Raw genomic sequence first — 24,447 nt, forward strand, 5'->3', positions numbered from 1 at the left:
AGAGCTTCCAGGCATACTATTTTACCTGTGATCTTACTCCCTATGGTCCCTCTGCTGTCTACAAACAATAGCTGTCTTCTTTCCCTGGAACTGAAACCAGGGACTGTGTTCTCCTGCAAGTGCCCCACTGCAAGTGCAGTGTCCCCACTCCTCTGCTACTGCATTCTCCCTGGGACATGTCTGGTCAGCACATCTGTGCTTGTTGTCCCTTGACCTTGGAACATCCTTCAGTCTTCTCCCATACTATGAGGTGAAAGTCTATAAGGCCCAGACTGCCTCCTAATCCCAGCTACTCCCTGGGACTGTTGATTCAGCAGAGTTGGCCTGGAGGGTTTGCCCTTTACTCTGACGGAATCTCTGTTTCTAGAGATCTGGTATTTCCTAGCGTCCTCTTAGGGTTGATTGTCGGAGGAGAACCACTGCTTTAGCCTGAATTTTGTTTATTTCAATTGCTCTGCATTCCCTGGGGCAATGTTATGTAAAGATACTTGAAAAGCTGAAAGTGTTCTGCTCTACTCTGTCATCTCCAGAATTTTCTCCTCTGCCCATCTTAGAACTAAAAACATTGTTTAAAATTTTTCCCCATCTCTCTTAAGTGTCTAAGAGTTATAGTTCATAGTTGGTATGAAAGAATTCAGAGGGATATTCTCATAATCACAAAAGTGAAGCAGATCGAACTTTGAGAAACTCTGGTAATAAGTAAAAGTTGGAGAGCTTTTATACTGAAATTTGAGCCTTCTATTAGCTGGCTGAACAGCCTAGAAGATTGTAAAATGCAAAAAAAAAAAAAAAATAGATAAAGAAGGAGTCAGCATCTCATCAAGTGAAGAGACAGAATGAGATTTTTGTAAGGTTCTGTCCACAAATAGGATTTTAGCAAGGTCCTGTCAACAGATAAGACTTTATTGTCCCATGTTCCTTAACTAGATATGTAGTTTTGAGTAGACCCTGGACTCTGACCCATCGTCTTCTCCCTTATCTTATCTGTCTTTTGGTGAGAGGAAATTTGGTACTAGGGCTGGAAATTTCTGTTTTTCAGGGGAACTGTGGCTACTTCAAACTGTAAAAGGATATAGAGCTGAGTCTTATCTTTATTTCTTACTTCCTTACTTATAGGATCCCTCTCAAAGGGGTGATGAGCTCAAGGACCCAGACAACAGCATTGAAAACATAAAAAGGGTCACTTCAGTGGCCAGAATTTAATTTGCCCAAGTATTGAAAAGCAGTTACACATTGGGTAGAGAGGATGATTGTTTGAAGTCTCCCTTTGGAATTATTTCTCTTGATAGGGCTTTTGGAAATATCAAAGTATTGAAAGGAAAGACTTATCTTACAGAGAGAAGTGTATCCTGCAGGTGCATAGATGGTGCCTCAAGTCAGGATTTGTTCTAATCTCACCAAAGTAATACACCTCCATAGGCAGGAATCCACAGGTGAGGCAGTTGAGAACTCATCTTTGGTATAAGGAATAGGAGAAAAAATGGTTTAAGAAGTATGAGAAAGCAGTTTACTTGGAGAGAATATGATCAAATTTCTTTATCTTCTTTGAAGATTGATGATATCAGGCAGATTGGAGATAATAATTAATTTTAAGTGCTTCAGCCATATTTTGGGTTTTTTGTGGGATGAAGAGTGGGACATTGTCATTCAGCAAAGAGCTGGACAAGCCAAAATAAGGTATAGTCTCTTTTAATAGAAATTTGCTCCCTACAAGGAAAAGCTTCCACCCAATTGATAAAGGTGTCAGCAGAAATCAGCAGTAATTTGAAATCCCTGTATGTATAAAGTCTATCTGCATTTGAACAGATTTTAAAAGAGGAAGGGGGTGCTATTAACCCCTTCAGCATTTATTTGGGCACAAATTGGACAGACTTGACAAAGTTGCTTATTGGTTTGTCTTAGCTTGTGACTAGTGAAAATTAGTTTTACAAGGGACTTTGTACTTTGGTAAAGACCTAAGAAAAGTTTCCACCAGCTTCTGGAATTAAAAACTTCCCCAAAGGGCAGGAGGAAAGAGTATATGTCCTCTCTCTTTTGCAAAGGATGGAATATAAGAATTGGGGAGCTGGGGGAATAAGGAAACTTGGCCAGTAGCTAATTTCCTATTGCTGTAACACAGAATATTCCATGTTATATCCCTTTAAAAAAACTGATTACACAAAAATTGTAGCTAGTCCTACAAACAATTGTATTAATAGCGATTGTTCTTACATTACTTTGAAACATTTAAAGACTTTATATCATACAGATGGATGGATATGTTTAGTAACAGGCAGATATGTAGGCCAAATACTCATTACCTAATGACTACATATTTTCAGATGGAAAACAGCAAGATCTTATATACTTGCATATTTCTCATGGCTTTTATACTGACCACTTGCTCTAATTATAGAAATTAGGTATAAGAGGAAAAAGCAGGGACATGATTATAACGGTATTTTTATCTCTGACTTCAGGTAAGAGTTAAAGTTGACAACCAAATAGCGGTAACAGTTTTATTCCATAGACAGATTCAAAAACAATTGGGTGGGAAACAAAGGAACACAGTTGGAAAACTGAGCCAGAAGGATCCCACCTTAAGTTTAAGTAAAGATTTTTCTTTCAGCCCTTGCCCAGATACAAACTTTTTTCTTGGGGCTGCTGGATCTTGTTCACAAAGTGATTTTAGAAACTTGGCAAACTTACAAATTAAACCGAGTCTACAGAGACCTCAAAGAAGGAGCTGAGCTTGCTGCTCCTGGCTACTTACCTCTGCTGTCATTGTGGCCTATATTCCTTGACACTTCTCCCATTCTGTGAAGAGGAGAAGGGAGCTGTATACCCTCAACTCTCAAGATGAATTGCTCTAAAATGCAAATCCAAACCAGATAAGATTTTTACCTTATCCTGTCCTTTCTACACACAGTAATTAGGAGTTTTAAGCTATATTATTATGAGGACAACTCCAAATAATTTAGTTTAGCACTCTTAGAACTTGGTTAACCACAAGTAAAAATGAAAATATTGGGTTCCTTAGAAAACATTCTAAATAATATAGCTGGTATTAAAAATGTTTTTTATATGCTTTAATTATTCAGTTTATACTTTTAATGCGGGTTACTGGGTGAGAAAGCAAATCTCAGTTCTATGTCTCAGAAGGAACCCATTACTTAATCAATTAGTATTTATTGAGTCTCATAGATACAACTGGTAGCATTTTCTTTTCCCAAGCTATTACAGCTCTGGACATTTTTAGAGAGCAGCTTGGGCTTCCCCCTCTTGTTCCATCAAATGAATTTCCTTTTTGAGTTAGGGAAGAAACAGGAAAATTATTATAATTCAGCTAGAACATATAATCCTACTCATTCCCTAATAAATATTATTATTGAAGCTGTCTTTACCATGTCTAAGGATTATTCCCATATACACTTTATTTGAAAGTAGGCAAATGGGTTGGCACCTATCACACAATCCTAGAATTTGAGATTTGGAAACTTCTTAAGCAGCCATCTGTTTCAACATATACATCAGTACATCATCACCTTTATTTTTTGGTGAGGCTGTAGGCGTTAAGTGACTTATCCAGGATGCACATCCAGTATTAAACGTCTGAGGTCAGAATTGAAATTAAACTTGGGCCCTCCTGACTCCAGTTCTGGAGCTCTATCCATTATGCCACTTTACTGCCCCTAGTGCTGCAACATACTTTCCCCCTACCCCCCCCCCCCCCCCCAGCCCAGTACAATACACTTAATGAGTGGTTGTCTTACCTTTCTAAATACTTCCAAGGAGAAGGAATCCACCACCTTAAAGTCCATTCTTTTGGATGGCTTTAATTATTTGATTTTTTTGAATGACCATCTGACCTGTCCTCCAATGTGTCTCTCTTTCAGTTCTATGCCTTTGCCCCCTATATTGATAGTAACAGAGGAAGTTAAAAACTTAACAGGTTTTAAAACACCTATGAATTTTAACTTGACTGTTCTTGATGGCAGATTATCTTGGTTTGATACTAAAATGGCCAACTGGTATTTAATTGTGTTCTCTCCTAAGGGATAATTCTATACATAATGAACTAAAAGGCTAACTTAAAAGGCTTAAAAAATTGCTACTTTTGCTCACCCCAAAAGCATTTTTGGAAAGGCCTCTTTAGAAGACCTTTAGACTGATCTTGAGAAAATCAGCTAGTATATTACTTTATGTCATTGACTTCTAGAAGCATGGAGGAAACATTTCTGAAAAGAGTTTTAACCCAAGTTATAGATTAAATATAGTATATTGAGATTCATAATAAACCTTGGGTCTTTTTCCAGCTTTTATTGAATAGAAAAAATATTTGTTTTTATCCAAAACAGAATATTAAAAGTTAAAATATTATTATACTAAATAAATAACACTATAATAATATATTGTTAGACCAAGAAGTAAATGCTCTATCCATGAGACATAGAATTGTTATTGAATAAATGCTTATCAAAGAAATAAAATTTAAACGGTACTTTTTAGAGCAGTACCAATATAATATCAATTTGATAAGTAATGGTCATTATCCAACCATAGGAGAGCTAAACTAGGCACAGGCACCTGCAATTGATTTTTTTAAATCTAATTGTCCTTGACAGTCATTAAAAAAATTGAATATTTATAGTAAAGCACAGTCATGTGAAGCTGTGAATCTCAGCTTGTTTTTACCCCTTCACCCTTCGTTCCCCTTCAAATTTAATATGGTAGTTACAACAGTTTGTCTCTGTCCCTTTCTGAACTTCCCTCTGTTTCCTGTGCTTTTTAAAATTAGTTGATGCTTTTTCTTTTTATCTTTAATATATATTATTTCCCGCAATTCTCTTCTTTCTCCTCCAAAAAACAAGGCCTCCCTTGTCACACAGAATAAATCCATACATTGGAAAATGTCGGAAAATGTATGATTTTGTGCTTTGAGTCAATCACCTCTTTGCCAAGTGGTGAGAATCATGATTCAGCATGTATCTTCTGGTGTCATGATTGTTTTTAGTATTGATTATAGAACTTAAATCTTTCATAGTTTTTTCCTTTTCTGATGTTTTAACCATTGTTTAAATTGTTCTCTGGTTCTGCTCATTTCATTCTGTATCATTTCATATTAGTTCACCTGGAAGTCCCCTACTGTCTTTTTCATAACTTCTCATCCTCACAGTGATAATCCATTATTTTTATATTATAACATAATTGATTGAGCCATTTTCTCAGTTTGTGGGCACTCATTTTGTTTCCAATTCTTTGTTGCAATAAAAAGAATTACTATATATTTTTGTATGTGTAGGTCCTTTTCCCATTTTTCTTTTAAAAATGCACAAGATTACAAAAATACAAACTATCAAAATATTTTTTAAAAAATTTCTGACTTTCCAGGTTAAGAATTCCTGTGTTCAAAAGCTAATTTCTATCAGACTGTTTTATAACTGTCTCAGTAATTTTTTTGAATAAAGAATTTTTGCAGCTCAGAAGTTTAAGTCTTGGCTTATCAAAATATTGAGTCACTATATATATAGTCTTGTATATCTAATGAATTCTCAGTGTTTTTAATTTTATTTTTAAAAATTTACAACTTTTTCTAATGATAACTGTTAGTGTAATTCCCACTTCTTGATTTTCCTTGAGAGCCTTAATTTACCACATAAATTTTAAATGTATAATGTAATCTTTTGGAGATTTGATAGGTCACAGATGTTAAATACTAGTAGTCTCAGTTAGTTTTATCAGTACCACTTAAAAACCTTATTTAACATCGAAGGGCAAAACCAATCAAAATCCAGGAACTCAGACATTTAATGTTTCTGTAAATGTTTGTATATGGTACATCTGTGAAGAATGGGTAATAGAAACTCAAGCAGATGCTATGTGATCAGCTTAACGAGATAAAAAGTTAGTGCTCTTCAGTAGTGACAGCTATCATCAACCAGTCAGAACATTCCTCTATTATATCTTGTCTTAACAGTTTGAGGATACAAGTCTTAACAATAAGACATTGATCCATTTCGAACGGTCACTGGTTGGCCTGTAGGACTGTACTTGTGCATGTGAGGATAGAAGTAGCATTAGTAGTAGTAGCATCTTTTAATGGCGGAGTAGTAATTTTGGTCTGGAGGTTACAATAATCTAAGAGCATTCTATGTAGTGATTTTAAAAGTAGCGGATAAAAATTAGGCTTTTTGCCTTCCTTTTTTGAAAAAATTAATTATGATAGAATTATACTAAGTATCCTATTTATGATACAAGGTTAAGAAAACTTTTGGGTTTGTTTTTTTTTAGGAGACAGAGAAGGGGGACTTTACTAACAATAGCCAAAAAAAAATTAATATGTTAATAATATAGCTCTATTATACTAAAATTTTATTTTCTTCCATTAAAAAAAATCATTTATTATTGTAAACTTTACCAACCTCAATATGAAAATTTCTTCTACAATGAAGAGTAGAAAAAGAGGCTGTTATATAGGTTTTTTAAAGAGCATATATTCTGTAGTGGATAATAATGGGAAATTAAAGGGATACCCATCAATTGCTAAATAAGTTGTACTGCATGATTGCAGGATGATTGCAGAAACAGCTAGAAAGACTTAAATGAACTGATTCTTAGTTAAGTGATCAGAACCAGGAGGACATTTCCCAGTAACAGCAATTTTGTTCGATAAACAATTGTGAGTAACCTAGCTAGTCAGCAAAATAATGATCCAAGTATTATTAATAATGAAACATTATTTGCCTCCAGTGTAAGAACTGATATTGTTTTGAGTACAGACTGAAGCATACTATTTTTCACTTAATTTTTTTTCTTCTTTAATTTGAGTCTTGTACAAAATGGTATTTAGAAATGTTTTATATGATTGCACATGTGTAACCTATATCCAGTTGCTCATATCTCAGAGAGAGGGGAAGGAAAGGATAGAGGGAAGGATTGAATTTGGAACTCAAAATTTTAAATTAAAATGCTTAAATTTTTTTAGAATGCATGTATTCAATTTTATCATGGTTATTCTAACATCTCTGCTTTTGGTTTAGCTATACAAAACAAATATAGATAGTAGCTGTATCTGAAAAAATGTGTTTCCTTTTGTGCCTTTAGTCCATCATCATAGTCAAAACATTGGAAGCTATGAAACCTAATACAGATTAAGAAGGTCTTACATTGAATTATAAATTTAACCTAGTTAGATATACTTTTCATCTTTTGTAATTAGTTTAAGTAAACTGTTGTCTTAAAATAAAAATTTAGAAAAAAGTTATAAAAACCTTTGTGTTTTTTATGCAGGAAACACTTCAAACAATGAAATATGGAAAAGGAAAGCCACATCAATTGAGATAAATAAGGTCTGTTGAAATACATGAAACATTTTTCTTGAGCGTATAAAATAATTTTAATATTATTATTATTATTAATTGGCTCTGTTATAATAATAATAACTTTTTACTTTTCTAGCCTCAAAGACAGAACTGCCCAAATCACTGCTTCCGAAATTATTTTTCCAGTGTATTTTCTTCTGATAATCACACTGGAGAATCTTCTTGTTCCTTTAGAAGTCATTGGTTAGTATTTTCTATTGATCATAACCTGTGATGTTTCAATAATGGTAAATAAGTTTTTACATAAATTTTAATTAGGAAGGACTTCTACTTTAAAAAAAAAATACAGCTTCCCTCTTTTCCATCTGTTACTTTCAAGTTAAATTGATGTTGAAGCTACTTTTGTTTGTAGGGCATGTAATTATAAAAGGTACATTTCTAGAGCTCAGTATCTTTTTATTTTTAATTCAAAAGAGATGACAAAAAAAAAACCATGGATTATTGTTGCATATGGAATTTTTCCCCCATGTGATATGAAAGGTAGAATGTATGCTAAATTTTAGAGACTAATCCACAAAAAAATAAAAAGCAGGATTCTGTCAGAGATCATATAATTAGATTGGTAGTGGTAAAAAACGATGTTATTTATACTTTGTCAAAATAGGGCATTTGGCTTTGATAATTTAGACATTTTCAAAGAAACAAAGAAATCTGAGTGACTTTTAAACTGTAGACTCCAATGCATGCCTTTTTTCACCTTGTATTTAGTTTCAGTGGGAAATTATTGTGGATAAAATTACCAATGTTTAAACTTTTATCTTTTGAATCTGGAGATAAGCAGCATTTGAGTAATCCATTTCTCTTTAAATAAGTTGTCTTGAAAGTTTACATATCTTTTTTTCATTTCACTTCCCTGGGGGAATGTCTGTTTACAAAACTTACTCTTGCTATGGAATGGAAATACAGATGTTTTATTTAGTGCCTTATTTGCATTAACTGCCAAAAACTTATAATATTGGTTAAAAACTATGTTAATATGCAGTATTTTAATAATTTTTATATGAATTATACTTTATAGGTTTGAATTTTGTATGAGTTATGCTTTAAAAGTTTCTTTCCATTTTAGCAATGTTTTGATGGGAAAAAATATCCTTTTTTTCCTACTCTATACTATGGGCAAGATTAATTTTCTTTTTCATAATGATAAAATGTCTAAAATTTGTCTTTTTAGTACAGGATTTACAGAACTCGCTGAAATTAATTCAGTGCTTAGGCAAAAGAGACAGGAACTGCAATTGTCATGGTTCCCTGATACATTACCTGGAATTGCAAGGTAAAATAAAAAAAATTTTTGCTGTAGTAATTAAATGTTGACAGTGAGTGAAGGAATTTAAGACTTAGATATATTCTTGAAAAGATATACATCAGTTAAATAATTTTAAATCAGGAGGGCAGTTGCTGTTCAAGATAGCTTATCAGTGATTAATTTTGTTACTATTGTAGTTATCTATGGATTAACTTCAATAACTCTAGAGGCCACTATCATAGTTACGTTACCCACTTTCTACTTTTAGCGTCTGTCTAGTCAGCTCTCCTTTGTTAATCCATTCTAGTTACTAACTCTAGATTAATCTTTCTTAATACAATTTTTTTCTGTGTTACTAAAAACCTACAATACTTTTCTATTAAATCCTATTCAGACATGTATTTCAGAACAATGTGTTGAAGATACAAAGAGAAAAGAAAAACATATTTACCTCTGCAGATCTATACCATGTAGTAAGGGAAAGAAAAGGCTCACAAGTAACAATTATACATATTGAAATGTGGAAAGAAAAGGCTCACAAGTAACAATTATACATATTGAAATGTGACACAGGATGGTCAAAGAGAGTGGCATAAAATATTGAAAGAAGACATCTTTTTTTCCCAAAAAAGTTTTTAAAATTTTATTTTCAATTTATGGAATAAAAGTCATTTCATAATACAGCAACCAAAAAAAAAAAAATATTGTACACAACTTGCTGTTCCTTTCAAATATACAAAATTATCATGTAAATTATTTTCTTTTTTGCCCCCTTTTTTCCTGCCCTCCCCCCACCGTAGAGGTAGCTACCATCTGCTGTTACAAATAGGTATACATATGCAAAATTATTCTATACATATTTCCATTTATTAGTTCTTTCTCTGGATGCGTATACCATCTTCTTTTCTATAGTTAATTTGGATATTTAAAATAGACAAAAAAATTCACTCAAAGTTGTTTTTAAAACAATTGTTACTGTATGCAATGTTCTCTTGGTGCTGCTTATTTTGCTCTTCATTATTTCATGAAAGTTTTTACATGTTTTTTTAAATCATTGAGCCTATCATTTCTTATATAGCCTAGTAGTATTTCATCATAGTCATATACCACAACTTATTCAGTTATTCTCCTTGTAATTTCCAGGATTTTTGTCACCCCAGAGAACTACTATAAATATTTTAAAACATGTAGCTTCTTTTCCTTTTACCCTAATCATCTTTGGAATTCAACTTTCTTAAAAAGGGAATCGGGAAGTTTTCATGAATGATTTTGAGACTGATCAGGGACTTGAAGGATGAGAAGTGTTTCACTTAAACATTAATTAAAAAAAAAATTACTATCTGCTATTCGAAAGATGAGAGACAGCATTGTGTAGTGGATAAAGGTCCATTTTTGGAATCAGGAAGACCAGGATTCATAAGTTGTATAACAGTCGTCATTTGCCCTCTCAGTGCCCCATTCATTTTTCTAATGCTATTTAGTTAAGTCAAAAATGAACAGTAGTCTCTACCTTCAAGGGGCTTCTGTTCCTCAGAGGGTTACAGATTTTTTTTTTTTTTTTAAATAAGTAACTACAAATTTGCAAGAGTCTATTCCAGACATTGGAAGATTTTTCGGTATGGGAATAATCTAGTCATGCCTATATATTTATTACATTGGCTATATGTGAGGATAGATTGAAAAGGGAAGAAATGCGAGTGAAAGACGAGGTATTGAGAGTGATGGCAATGAAATAAAATGGATACCAGAGAATTCTTTGCTTCTCCTTGGCTTCTGGAGAATAAAAATAAGGATGGCAAGAAAAGGGACACATTTTGGAAGATGATTAGGAATTCAGTTTTAGATATATTGAGTTTAGAACTTGGAGGTTAGTATTAGAAATATAGATTTGAAAATCATTTATCATAGAATTGAGAGTGAATAAAGCCATTAAGAAAATTTTATAGAAAGAAAAGTTCTAGAAGGATGAGAACTGGTGTATAGAATCCACTTTTAGAAGGATACAAGTTGTAAGAATCACTGGTGGAAACCTGGGTGGTTAAAAAAAACCAAAAAAACCTAAGATAATACATTAGTCTGAAAAACTAAAGAAAGAAATTTCTCTGTGATTCTAGATGCTGCAGAAAAGTTTGTAAAAAGGATATTGGAATTAGTGATTAGATATAATTAATGATCTTGAAGGGGGCATAGTTTCAATAGTATGATTGAGATGAAAGCTAAACTGAAAAGGAGTCAAAGAGTAAGTGAAATTGAGGGAGAGAATATATGTTAATAACAACTTTTTTTTTTTCTTCTAGAACCATACTCAAATTTATATATCAATTCTTTTTATCGATTCTATTTAACTTTGTCTGTGTCTAATCTTTCCCTATCACAATTTATACTCTTATGTTTTTCTCCATAATGTTTCCCTGTTTGGAATACATTGTTCACATCGCTATTCTTCAAGATCCAATACCCACATTTAAATCCTTTGACATAGAATTTGAAATGTCTCTGGAACATTTACTTTGAAATGTCTAGTGGGTGTTTGTGAGGTTGAAATAGAACACAAGAGAGACTAGTGCCTGATATATGTATATATGAGTCATTTTGCAGACCCATATTGGATCCATGAGAGTTGGTAATCACCAATCATGAGAATATAGAAAATAAAGAATAGATGGCACAAGACAGAGCTTCATTCAGTAATTAGTAAACATGACACATGAATATTCACAAGGGAGACACTGTTTTTTTTCTTCTTTTGGTATCCTTATTTTAATCATTTATTCTTTTCATGGTTGCAAAATCAAGGGGAAAATTATTTTGTTTTTTCTAAGCATAGTGCTTAAGCAGATTTTCATTAATGTTCATTTGAATTAAAAGTCAAAGCAAATTGAATTAATTGGTTCCAAGTCGGTTATTTTCTTAATAATATGTCTGAAACATGTATACTTGTATTTAATTTATACTTTAACATATTTAACATGTGTTGGTCAACTTGCCATTGGGGGGAGGGGATGGGGGGAAGGAGGGGAAAAATTAGAACAAAAGGTTTGACAATTGTCAATGCTGTAAAATTACCCATGCATATAACTTGTAAATAAAAAGCTATAATTAAAAAGAAAGAAAGAAATAAAGAGAAAAGAAAAGAAAAGAAAAAAAATATGTCTGAAATATGCTAAAGAACTAATTTTATTTGCCAGTTTTCTTAGAGTACTGCATATAATCATGATACTCCTGCAAGAAGTGCTGGAACATTTAGGGAAGGTGTAAATTAAATTTAAATAAGTAGAACAGTTAAAACATACTTTGCAGTAAATTCTGTTCTATATATCACTTTGTATTTTTACACATACATAATGTTGTACAAAGTTTGTTTTTTGAGCTTTTCACTGTCCTCCCAAATATTAAAAACCAAGTATTCTGAAAGAAATATGGACTTAAATCAGGAGACCAAAATTAGCTGTCAGAATGTAGTAGAAAAGAGAAACCCAAAAATGGATTGTTTGTAATCAACAAATGTGAATTATTTGTTTGGTCTTAATAAAAATGCAAGGATCTAGTCAGCCTATGAGTGAGTAATAATTTGGAATGTATAGGCTAAATAAAACAATTATAGTAAAGTGCAAAATAACTGGAACAAAGTGAAATACTGAAATTATGTAATGTGCATTGTCTTAAGCTTTTCTATCCTTGGAAAACTTAGTACGTAATATATATCTTTATTCCTGTTGCTTGTTTTATATGATTTGGCACCGAGTTTGCTAAATTTTGACACATACATTAATTCCTCATCTGAAATCACATTTTTATCATGTGAAATATTTAATATGTCTTGGACAGTTAGTCCATTTTCCCATGAGCTTGCAATAAGAATTAAGCTAAGCAAGTTCTTGAGTCATTGAAGCATCTTTACCTTCATCTCTTGTATAAATTTCTTAACCTTTTGTCTTATGTAGCATGATACAAGGTCATATTGAAATATATCATTTCCATTTGACAATTTCTGTAATTCTGAAATAATTCTGCTCCTCCACAAAAAATATACTTGTCAGAATTCATCATTCCTTCATTGCTAACTAAACTACAAGGTACATTGGGAGTAAAACAACAACAACAACAACAACAAAAACAAGAAATATTACCCACACCTTACAATTTCATTTGTACTTTTGAGAATAGTTTCAGTATAGGCTCATATGAAAAGTGAATTTCACCAGGAAAGATTACCATTTTCTAGTCCTTGGAACTCTATTTTATTAAATTTCTTGTTGATTACAAGCAGTTTTTAAAAAATCAAACAAAAAACAATTCTTAACTTTTTTTCCATCTTCAAGATGTTTGTTCTGCAATATAGAGGAATCAATAATAACCTCTCTCATTACCAAGTCTTTCTGAAGATCTTTCCTTGTTTTCTAAGAATTTTGAGGCTATTTAAAACAATAATTTGTTCTTGGCATTGTTTTTTAAACTTTCTTTTTCAGTTTGTGCAGCTCAACCCGTTTTATTATGGGCTTGAAATATTTTTGAAACATTTGATTGCTCACACCAATAGCTATTGTGAAAACTAAGTTACTAAAATGTGCTCCTTAAGTGTTACCACTTTCATTTGTTGTGATATCTATTCTTTAAAACCAAAGAAAACAAAACAAAAGGTATCAGTGAAACATATTCACACAGAATGAAATCTGGTCTCAGCTGATAACTTAAAAAAAATGAGGAAACCATTTTGATTTAATTTCATATAGTCAAACATTCTTTGTCAGTTCAGAATCAATAGAAAAGCACACATATATGGCCATTGCTGTCACACAATGAAACGCTATCAGAGTTATTGTTTAGTAACAAATAATTTGCACAACCCTATAGATAGTGTGTAGCTGATTATAACTTAAATGTTTTTTTTTTTTAAAAACAAAAACTGATGTAACTATTAATTTCTTTTATAAAGTTTTCAAAAAAATATTAGTTTTCAAAGTTAATTAATTTGTGGTCTGTTGTCAGATAACTTAAAAATCTGAAGATCACTTATTGATCATTTATCATTAGGCATATATTTGCATTTTAACCACTTATCTATGTCATCGTGACTTGAATAAATTTTACTTTAAAACATTTTGATATTTTTTTTTGAAATGTTAATGTCAATTTGTTTGTATTTCAATTTTTTCAGAATTGGTTTCATTCCATGGATGGCGGGAGCTGAAATCCTTCCTCTTGTTTCCTCTTTGTTGCCAGGAACAATTTTTCCAATGAATACTATTTCTTTGGAAGATTTTGGTAAAATGTTAAAATAATTTTTTATTTAAAAAAAAAAAAAAAAAAAAGAAGTTTTTCCCTTTCAGTTGCATGGAAAAATAGATAAGTTATGAAAACATAGCCGGGTGTGGTGGCGCATGCCTGTAATCCCTGCCACGGGGGAGGCTGAAGCTTGTGGATCATTTGAGCCAATTTTGAGCTGTAGTGGGGCTAAAGCCAATCAGGTGTCTGCACTGAGTCCAGCACCAATATGATGAGCCCCCAGGAGTTGGGGACCCACCAGGCTGCATAAGGAGAGGCAAACTTTGGAAAAGTTCAAAACTTCTGTGCTGATCAGTAGTGGGATCTGGCCTGTGAGTTGACACTGCACTTTCAGTCTGGGCAAGATAGGGAGACCCAGGGAAGGAGAAAGAGAAAGAAAAAGAAAGAAAGAAAGAAAGAAAGAAAAAAAGAAAAAAAGAGGAAAAGAGAGAGAAAGACATTACAAAATTGTCCCAGTAAGTTAAATTGAATCTCAAGCATCATTTACTGAATTTTTTGATAGTGATTTTGTTTCTGAAGAAATTTAAAGATTGGTTTTAGACTTTTTTTGATTGACTGTTCTTTCATTAAGAATATAACAATATAAATTGGGATTCAACATTTTAAGCCCACCTTCATTAATCTTTTTTACTGACAAAAGGTATTAATTGACTTTGTGGTTTCACTGGTCATACAACAGGAATTGTGATTGCCTCTGTAATTAATTTCTTCTTTAGGTTACTTTTGAGTAAATTACTTAGAATTTTTTCTGTATATTGTCCCATGGTCTCTTTTTCCGAACTCAAAGCCAGTGATCCATAGTAAACATTTGTTTTCCCACATATAGTTATGTACTTGGACTAAAATATGATAATTAATATATGTATAGTAATTTGAGTACTGCTACTAAATAAACTGCAAATTTTCTAAACTTTAATTTGGATTGTAAGGTCTTTTACTTTTAAAAAATCTATTGCTGTATAATATTTAAGCAGCTATTATATATATTATGTTAAGTATATTTATTATAGGTGTCTATTCAATATGTGCTTTTTGTATATATGTATATATATGTACATATATGTAAATGCACTTTTTTATTTTTTTAATTTTGTTACTAGGATCATCTTGCAAGGAACATGTGCTAGCCCACACACAAGGGGGAGAGGAGAAAAAGCAAACTTCTGGCACATCAAATAGTAGAGGAACAAGGAGAAAACCTGCAGAAACAACTCCTAGGAGAAGATCTACACGCAATATGAAAACTGAAACTGTCAGTCAGCCCCAGAATTCCCCGATTTCAAATAACTCTGAGTGTGATGCCCCCGATAGCAATAATTCATCTATAAATGTTTCCACTTCAGCAGATTCAAAGAGGCAGAATAAATCAGTGACCAAAAGAAAGCCTAAGAGAAGAACTAGAAAGGCACCTGTAGTTAAAAAGAAGCTTCGAAGTTCATCATCTCTCCCTGAAAAGTCATCTTCTAGTGATTCAGCAGATGAAGAAGTTGTAGAGTCTGATACATTCCCTCTGTTGGATAAAGAATCTATCTCAAATATAGAAAGTTGCAACTCTTGTGACATTGTGCAAACAGATATAGAACAAGACTCTACTAATGCTTTGGAAAGTTTTATTGAACATACAAACAGTGAGGAACTTAAAGAAAATTGTGAAAAAGAACTAGATACTGTAGAGAAGTTACATTCTGATTCCTGTAACCAAGAACCTGCTGTGGTAGTTGAAGAAGAAATTAAGGAAATGGAAAGCAAGTGTACCGATGCTGATATTTTGTATTTAGAAAATGAACATTCTAAGAACATTACTGAGAAACTAAATGAACCAATAGAAACTCACATTAAAGCACCTGAACCTCTAGAAGTTGAGGTAAATGCAAGTGCACCCATAGAAAGTCATCAGAATGAATTGCTTGCACATTCAAAATCTGAGGATGATGTGCAGCAGCTTAGTGATAGTCTCAGAGATGAATTATGTGAGAATACAGAATCAGAAGTAAATGAAGATCAATATAGAGAAAGTCTTCAAGTGAATACTCTTGACCATATTGATTCTGAGATAAAAATACCACATGTAGAGAGTTCTGAGGCCGAGTCCCTTAAGTGTGAAGAAACATTACCATCGGAAGATCTTACTCCTCAGAGCCCAAAAGTTGAATTACTTGATCATACAGAATTTGTTGAACTGGAGTGTCCTGGAAATGAAGAAAGCACAACAGTTTGTTCAAATAATGAAAATTTTAAAAGTGTTGAAGATAGTAACAGTTTGTTAAAAGATATTCTTCCATCAAATAATGATAAATTAGACAAGTCTTTAGAAGAAAAGTCTGAATTTCTTAGTGCAGAGAATAAAAATACAGAATTGTCTAACTTAGATACTGAACAGCTTCCCAAACATTTTAATGAAGACAATAATGAAACAATACCTATGGAATGTGACTCATTTTGTAGTGACCAAAATGAATCTGAAAGTGAATTAACTGTCAGTGCTGAAATCAAACTGGAGGAAACTTCTCAAGATAATACACAAGATTCTGATCTTGTAAGTGAAAAGAATGCAAAGCTTACTCATGAGGCTGAAAATTCGGTAGTTTCAGTAGATAAGGCTAAAAAACCTCGAACTAGAAGATCTAGATTTCATTCTCCATCTACAACATGGTCTCCTAGCAAAGACATTGTACGAGAAAGGAAACGGTCTCAGTCTCGGTCTCCTAAAAAAGACAGTGGAAAAGAACGCAGAAAATCTCATTCACAATCTCCTAAAATGGAAATTACCCGAGGTCGGAGGCGATCTCGGTCTCAATCTAGATCTCCAAAGAGGGATGTTGCAAGAGAGAGGAAACGATCTCAGTCTTGGTCTCCAAAAAGAGAGGAAGGTAGGAAGTCTCAGTCCCTTTCTCCTAAGAGAGACACTTCAAGAGAAAGCAGACGATCTCAATCAAGAACAAAAGATTCCCCCTCAAGGGAGAAATCTAGGTCTCGAAGTAGAGATAGAGAAAATGATAGAGATGGGCAAAGAAGAGATCGTGTTAGGGAAAGAAGGGCCAGAAGGTGGTCTAGGTCCAGATCTCGTTCTCGATCGTGTTCAAGATCTAGAACAAAAAGTAATAAGCCATCCTTCAGTAGAAATGACAGAGACAGCTACTCTCCTCGGTGGAAGGAAAGATGGACAAATGATAACTGGAGGTTTCCCAGGGGAAATGATAGGTACAGAAAAAATGAACAAGACAAACAGAATGAAAATTTGAAAAAAGAAAAAAACGAGGTTAATCCAGATACTGATGAACAGTGTTCTGCTGACAAAAATAGAAATGATTGCCCAGATTGGATAACTGAAAGAATAAATTCTGGTCCTGACCCAAGGACTAGGCATACAGAGAAATTTAAAGATTCTCATTGGGAAGAAAATAGACATGATAATTCAGGGAAATCTTGGAATAAAAACTTCGGTTCCAGTTGGATATCAAACCGGGGCAGAGGCAACCGAGGCAGAGGCACCTTCAGAACAAGTTTTGGACATGCTGAACAGAATGAGAATAGATGGCAAAATAGAAAACCCCTCTCAGGAAATTCAAATAGTTCAGGGAATGAGTCATCAAAGTTTGTTGAACAGCAACCCTATAGGCGTAAAAGTGAACAAGAATTTTCATTTGATACCCCTGCTGATAGGTCAGGTTGGACTTCTGCATCTAGTTGGGCTGTAAGAAAAACTTTGCCTGCTGATGTACAGAATTACTATTCAAGAAGAGGGAGGAATTCCTCAGGCCCACAGTCTGGATGGATGAGGCAAGAAGAGGAAACATCTGATCAAGGTAGTATATTTTTTATCTTTTTTGTTCACTAATTATTTGTTAGTTTTTAAAAGAAGGTAATCCTTTAAAAAAAAGATTGACAATTTGATCTATTGTCATTCCTTTTCCCCCCATGCTTATTTATGATAATGAACTAAAGTTGTACTTCATTTATAATTTAAGAAACATTTAAATTGTAATAGGTTGAATTCCATATTTCACAAGCATTCTCAAAAGACTACTTAATTCAACTAATATTTAATGCAGCAAAGTTTGATACCAAATCCTACTTTCTATAGAATTTGTCATTTAAAATAACAGAAATTTGAGCAGTTTGTGGAATTCATTAAATAGTTTACCCTATATGTTATTCAGATCAGTATACTAAAAATATTTCAGATTATAGTTTATATTCAGACTGACATCTATTGAAAGTTTTTGTTTTGTTTTGAAATCACTATTAAGTGTCAGGCAAATGTGAAATTGTCTCTCAATCTTAAGAAGTCATTAAGCATTCATTTTTTTTATGTTTTATATGAGAAAAATATTTGGCTAAGATTGCAAAATTTCCATTGACTAATAATTTTATCTAGCATTTATAGGCCATTACCATATGAACCTTGTTTTTTTAAATTGTGGTTTTTGTTTGGTTTGTTGTTGTTAGGTGGCATCAGAAAATTATCCTGTCAGAAATTACATAAGAATTTTTAGGATTTTTATTGGTAATGGTCATAGTATTGAACAAACTTTGGATTTCTTTAACACTTTTGATAGACTCGTGATTCGGTTTTTTTAAAATGAGATGAATGTAGTATTTAGTTGTTACTGACTGCCTTAATGAAGTTATAGTTTTGAATTTTATTAGTTGCAAATAACCTATCAGAAGATCTTTTTTTCATTTTATATATATGTATATATACATATATATACATTTACATATTTTAAAATATCTTTTATATATTTAGTGAGGGTTGGGGAACCATATATGTGTTGGGATATATCTGTGAATCAAAATGTATCTGTAACATTTTTTTAAAGTAATTTTTTTCTTTCTGATAGATCAAAACCTCAAAGACCAAACCAACCAACAAGGTGATGGTACTCAGCTTCCTATAACTATGATGCCGCAACAAATGAATGTAATGCAACAACAAATGAATGCACACCACCAAACTATGAATATCTTCCCATATCCAGTGGGTGTTCATGCTCCCTTGATGAACATCCAACGTAATCCATTTAACATTCATCCTCAGCTACCCATGCATCTCCATACAGGAGTGCCTCTCATGCAGGTAGCTGCTCCTACCAATGTGTCTCAGGGATTACCACCACCACCACCCCCTCCCCCGCCATCCCAACAAGTCAACTACATTGCTTCACAGCCAGATGGAAAGCAATCACAGGTATGTTTTTTAGCAACTAAGATTTAAACAACCCAATCACTTTGAAACAAAATTTAGCCAATGGTGTCAGATGTCAAAGAAAAAGCTTCTTGACATACAAAAAATTGTTTTGACTAATCTTAATTTTTTTTCCCTCCCAATATTCGATATAAAAATGAATTGATGAGTTCTAAAATTTAAATCTATATTGTCCCAAACCAATATGTATGTATTATACTTTCATTCAACAGTCAGATGGATATCTAATAATCACATTTTAAAATAACAATTTTTTTTTTTATAAAAATTACAATCAAGTTGAAGGCTAAATTCTCTGTATTTATTTTAATGTTGTCTCCACATTATGGGGAAACATTTGGTGATGAAATAATGTGATGAAGCTTGTGTTGTCTTGTTCGGACAAACTCTAGGTAAATACGTTCATTATCCATTAATGTCTGTCCTTCATATTCACCTGAAAACAAGGGGGAAAGTGAAGAAAATTTTGCCATTAGATTCTTGTGTAAAAGGTTTGCATGGGTAGGAATAAGTATTCTTGTTATTTTTGTGCATCTGCTTCCACAGAAGTCTATAGAATGAAAAAGTTCTTACAAAGTTAGAAAATAAAAATTCAATGTAATGTCTGCATTCTAGAAATTTTAGAAAACTGACAATAATGCAGTATGGTTTAGCTCAAAGAACAGAGGACTTAGTGTTTCAGAATGAAGTGGATTTTTATTTTTTTAATTTTCATAACTACTGAATTCATTTGACCTTGATACCTCATTTCCTTCATTGTTTTTTTTATTTTTTTAAGGCATTTTCACTCATAGATGTGATGTTATTTTCTTAAAAGATCTATACATAAAAAATTTTGTTCTTTAAATTTATCAAGTTGTTTTAGTTTTTCCATAATGTGATAGTACAGATACATCTTTAAAATAGTTTGAATATTTTAAAGGGTTGTTGTGAGCTAGAAGGTTACCATTTGTCTTCAGGAAGTCCTAAGGTAATAAAAGCCCTTAAACATCTATTTTCTGAGTTTTGTGAGATACCAGAATTAAATGTATATTACATTGTATATTGTTGATATTTATGTAACTTAAGAAATTTTAAATTGTCAAATGCATGAAAAATACTTAACTAACTCCTGTTAAATCTTTAAAACAGGGTATTCCTAGTGCTTCTCATGTAGGTAATAATACAAGTACACCAGTCTTGCCTACTCAAACAGCAAACCCTGGAAATATGGGACCATTTCAGGGACCAAGTTCTGGTAATGCTTCATCATCAAGTCACAGCAAAGCTCCTAATGCTGGTGTAAAATTGGCAGAAAGCAAAGTAAGTGTTACAGTGGAAGCCAGCGCAGATAGCTCGAAGACAGACAAGGCAAGTTCAAAGTTGAGAGCAACATATACTAATTCTATGATGTTGAAAATGTAAAGGTTAAATAAACTATGTCAACTTTCTATCCTTGAACTTAAATTATTGTGCATGGTAGTTATTTTAGTGCTAAGTAAAAATTAGTAAATAATAATGTTTTATTAGAATTTTTAGAAACATTGTATTTGTTAAAAGTCAATTTTTAAAGAAAAGTTTTAATATTGTAAGTTTGCAATGTTTTGAGACATGTTTTTAAATGTATGAGTTTGTCAGTACATAATTGAACCAGTAATTGTTTTTCTCTTATTAGAAATTGCAAATTCAAGAAAAAGCAGCACAGGAGGTAAAATTAGCCATTAAGCCATTTTACCAAAATAAAGATATTACCAAGGAAGAATATAAAGAGATCGTGCGGAAGGCAGTAGATAAAGTAAGTTAAATCTTTGTTGTGTTCTATTGATACAAGATTGAGCCATCTGTAGTTTAACAAATATATTTAAACCAATATTAAAATGTGCTAGGTCCTTTTTGTTGCTAATTTTTCAGATAAGTTATGGGGCATTGTTGTTAAATTTTTAAATGTTTAAATGTTAAATTTTTAAACTTTGGAGTCATTTGTTTTACATGAAATATATTAAAATAACTTTGGTTGGCTCTAGGTATTTATATCAAAGATATATAGTTACTGTCTTTTACAAATTAAAATCTTCATTCCCCCCTCCTTCCCTTACTCCTGCTATAGGTTTGTCATAGTAAGAGTGGAGAAGTGAATTCTGCTAAAGTGGCAAATCTGGTTAAAGCCTATGTAGACAAATACAAACATTCACGGAAGGGAAGCCAAAAGAAAAACCCAGAAGAACCTGCTTCGACTGAAAAAAAAATAGGGTGAAATAAGAAGAGTTAAGAACACTATCAAGATTATCTGCAAAGTGCAATTTCAACATATACCATTAACTGAAAATTATACACAACTGTGATTGAAATTTGGTTTTGATAAAAATTTTTTTTTTTCAATGTAGGATATGATGGTTTGTTCTAAATGAATAGAGTTCTGCATTGCAACTTCTTTATCTCTTTTTTCAAAAACAAGTTGAAAGGAAAGTGAAAGATTTGAAAGAGTGAATTTTAATTAGGAAAAGTGCTAGAGTGTGGATACCAGAATATGTATAGCATTTTGACTTGAATAGTGGAGTGCATAAATTAGAAACAAGTACATTGATTTTGGAAGAGGGATGTACATGTAGGCGATAAGCCTAAACATATTAAGGTAGGATTCTCTTCCTTATGTCTATCCCCCTTTAATTGTGGTAAAAGTTAAAATAATGTATTGCCATGGTTAATATTTCTAATATTAAGTAGACAGAGACTGATTGCTGGATTCATTGTATGTTCTTTGAAACATATATACATAGACACACACATACACACACACACACTTTTTTAAAGCACATAACTGTCAAAACAAAGAAAATCATAGAAAACAGTACTATTAAACTCCACAACTTTTGGAATACTATTCAACACCAAATAAAGATTTTGCTGCTTGTTTTTATTTTGTGCTCTCCCCCACTCCCATTACTTTTGAGTTATTAGTATGACATTGCCTAACTATTTTGACATTATTAGAATTTTGGCAGTCTCTATAGTCTCTGGCTGCACTTGGAAGGACAATCCAGAGAACACTTTAGAAATCATGCACTCTTTATTCATATCTTCTGTTGGCCAGAGACAGCATATTGTATTACCAGAAATGTCGTTATGTATAAGATTTTTGTGTTGATATTTTACTTGCAAATAGGGAATAACAAATTTATTTTTTGATAACGTGGCTTACACAGGTCAAGAAAAATGGTATTGTCATTCATGTGGAATTTTCAAAGCATTTCACGGTGAGTGAAATACTTAGATATGTAAAATCCAAATATGAAAATTTGTTTTGCAGGAAGAAAAGAGAGTGATAAGAGTTGAGAGCTGTTGTCTTAAAATATGCTATGAAACATGCTGATTTGGAAATAGGGCTTAAAGACTAGTTTCCTTTCTATAAAGGACAATACTGGTAAGGTATAAAATCTTCCACCACTTCCATCCAGGAACAGCTTTGGTTAAAAATTAAACAATAAATAGTATTTAGACAAACGATCCTATATTCCAAGGCAATATTGTATTTCATTGAGTCAAATTTGATCCTTTTATTTGCTAAATTTTTCAGCTTGAGCAATACTGTTTATTACTATGCTGTCTTAGAGTAAAGGTTTTTCATTTCTTCAATTTTAGGTGAACAGTATGTGCCTGGTTCTAGCTTTGGTAGGCACAGTTATTTGAAATCTTAGTACCTAATTAATTCTATATCACCCTTGTCAGACTTTAATAGGAAAGTTCTGAGGCATTGAAAAATAATGACCTTTGCATTACTTTTTTGGATAGCTTTATTTTGTCATTTTTCTGATTTTTGGGGGGTTTAGTTTTATTTAAAACCTTATCATAGCTAAAATCTAATAGGATGTGGAGTTTGATAATGATTTTTCTCTTCCCTAAAGCACACTCAAACCATGTCTTAAGATTCGCACAGTACCCTTCCCTTCCCTCCCCCCATTCAGTTTTCACTTGTGGCAGCAGTTGTGTGAACTTTCAATCTATTTTGAACTAAAACTGGTTAGCACTTTGAAGAAATTTGTAGCAAATTGCTATGCCTATGCTGATTAATCACACGCTGTGCGTATTTTCCTGCATTTTCCTTCGAGGAGTTTGTGGAGTTGTTTATATAACATTTTTCCTCTCTTGCTTTATATATTTGAGTCTTCATTGCCAGACAACTCTTGCAAACCTGTAAAAGGGCTTAACAGAATGGCAGGTATGGTAAGGATATAAAATCTTAGGGTTAAAGTAGAAGATTTTTATGTTTTTTATTTTTGTACCCAGCTGGGAAATAATAAAGGTTAGCTGCCACTTCTGGTTGGGACAAGTGGTTGCATTAGAGCTCTGCTGTATCTGTAATTCCTAATTAAGAACAACTTATAGATTAGAAAGCGATGAGTAAGCTTTTTCTTGTTTTCTTGGAAATATTTAAGAATTTATCAGAAAATGCATGATGTATATTTTTAACAAAATATATTGCCTTATGTGCCCTTGTTTTCCCAGAAATTTAAATTTACTTTGCACATGTCTGATGTGCTTTCTCTGTTACTATCACTAATTAGTTCCCGATTCATTTTAGTATTAAGACTCCAATTTTATAATTTTGGATCTAAATACAACAAAATGTTATTATTAACAAGTGTTCATGGCCAAAAAAAGTTCCCAAGATTTTGAAGAAAGTTATTTTTAGAAACTAAAGATATAGTGACCATTAAGTTTTGAAATTATAAAGATTTTGTGAACCTTTCTGCTAATAACTGAGTTTCTCCCTTACATTCTTTGAAATAATCACTGTGCCTGCTGCTTGAATGTATGGTTAGGAGCACAGTGGCTGCCCCAGGGTCTGTGTTAAGTTGTTTGTAGTGTAAGGCTGGAGTGCTGCCTACTAAAACAGTACTATCTTAAACAAATTATGTAGTGTATAATATTTTCTAATAAATTCTTTTGACTAAAATGCTGTCTTTAATATTTTATTATGTCTCAGTTTAGTAAATCTTATCTTTTCCCCATTTTTTCCTTGTACCTGGGATGATGTATTTAGTGCATTGGTTCCACAGTTAAGGTCAAGTGTACGTGTAAGACCTGGGGTAAAAGAAAAAAGATTTCCTTTTAAATACATGTATTTTATATGTCAGATTTTCCCAACCTCAGGCTGCTTTTTCTTACTCTTAGTATTTGGCATATTATATTATATATGCTTAATTTTTAATTATTTAAAATAATGAGACGTTTATGGTAATAGTCTTTGATACATTCTAGCATGTATCTTTCTAAAATGCTACATTCAGAACTGATTACAATACAGTCAGTATGCCCTGAGGGAGCCCTTATTAAATACTTCTAATTGAGGCACATTAACACCTCAA

General features: G+C 32.5%; 1 protein-coding gene across 2 annotated transcripts in view; it reads left to right on the plus strand.

Moving 5' to 3' along the window:
* The window catches only part of SCAF11 (SR-related CTD associated factor 11), a 50,247-nt gene extending 26,212 nt beyond the window's left edge, over positions 1–24,035 (plus strand). Inside the window, exons 6-14 of one of the 2 annotated variants that reach the window (XM_031940366.1) lie at positions 7,270–7,328; positions 7,438–7,544; positions 8,533–8,634; positions 13,766–13,872; positions 14,994–17,699; positions 18,738–19,084; positions 20,234–20,404; positions 20,757–20,876; positions 21,189–24,035. In XM_031940366.1, the coding sequence (XP_031796226.1) occupies positions 7,270–7,328; positions 7,438–7,544; positions 8,533–8,634; positions 13,766–13,872; positions 14,994–17,699; positions 18,738–19,084; positions 20,234–20,404; positions 20,757–20,876; positions 21,189–21,335 (3,866 nt within the window). In that variant the 3' untranslated portion in view covers positions 21,336–24,035. Of the gene's footprint in view, positions 1–7,269; positions 7,329–7,437; positions 7,545–8,532; positions 8,635–13,765; positions 13,873–14,993; positions 17,700–18,737; positions 19,085–20,233; positions 20,453–20,756; positions 20,877–21,188 lie in introns of both variants that reach the window. The other variant, XM_031940365.1, reaches the window with a different exon arrangement.
* The last annotated feature ends 412 nt before the right edge of the window (positions 24,036–24,447 follow it).

The sequence above is a fragment of the Sarcophilus harrisii genome, chromosome 5 (genome assembly GCF_902635505.1).
Source record: "Sarcophilus harrisii chromosome 5, mSarHar1.11, whole genome shotgun sequence".
NCBI classification, from domain to species: domain Eukaryota; kingdom Metazoa; phylum Chordata; class Mammalia; order Dasyuromorphia; family Dasyuridae; genus Sarcophilus; species Sarcophilus harrisii.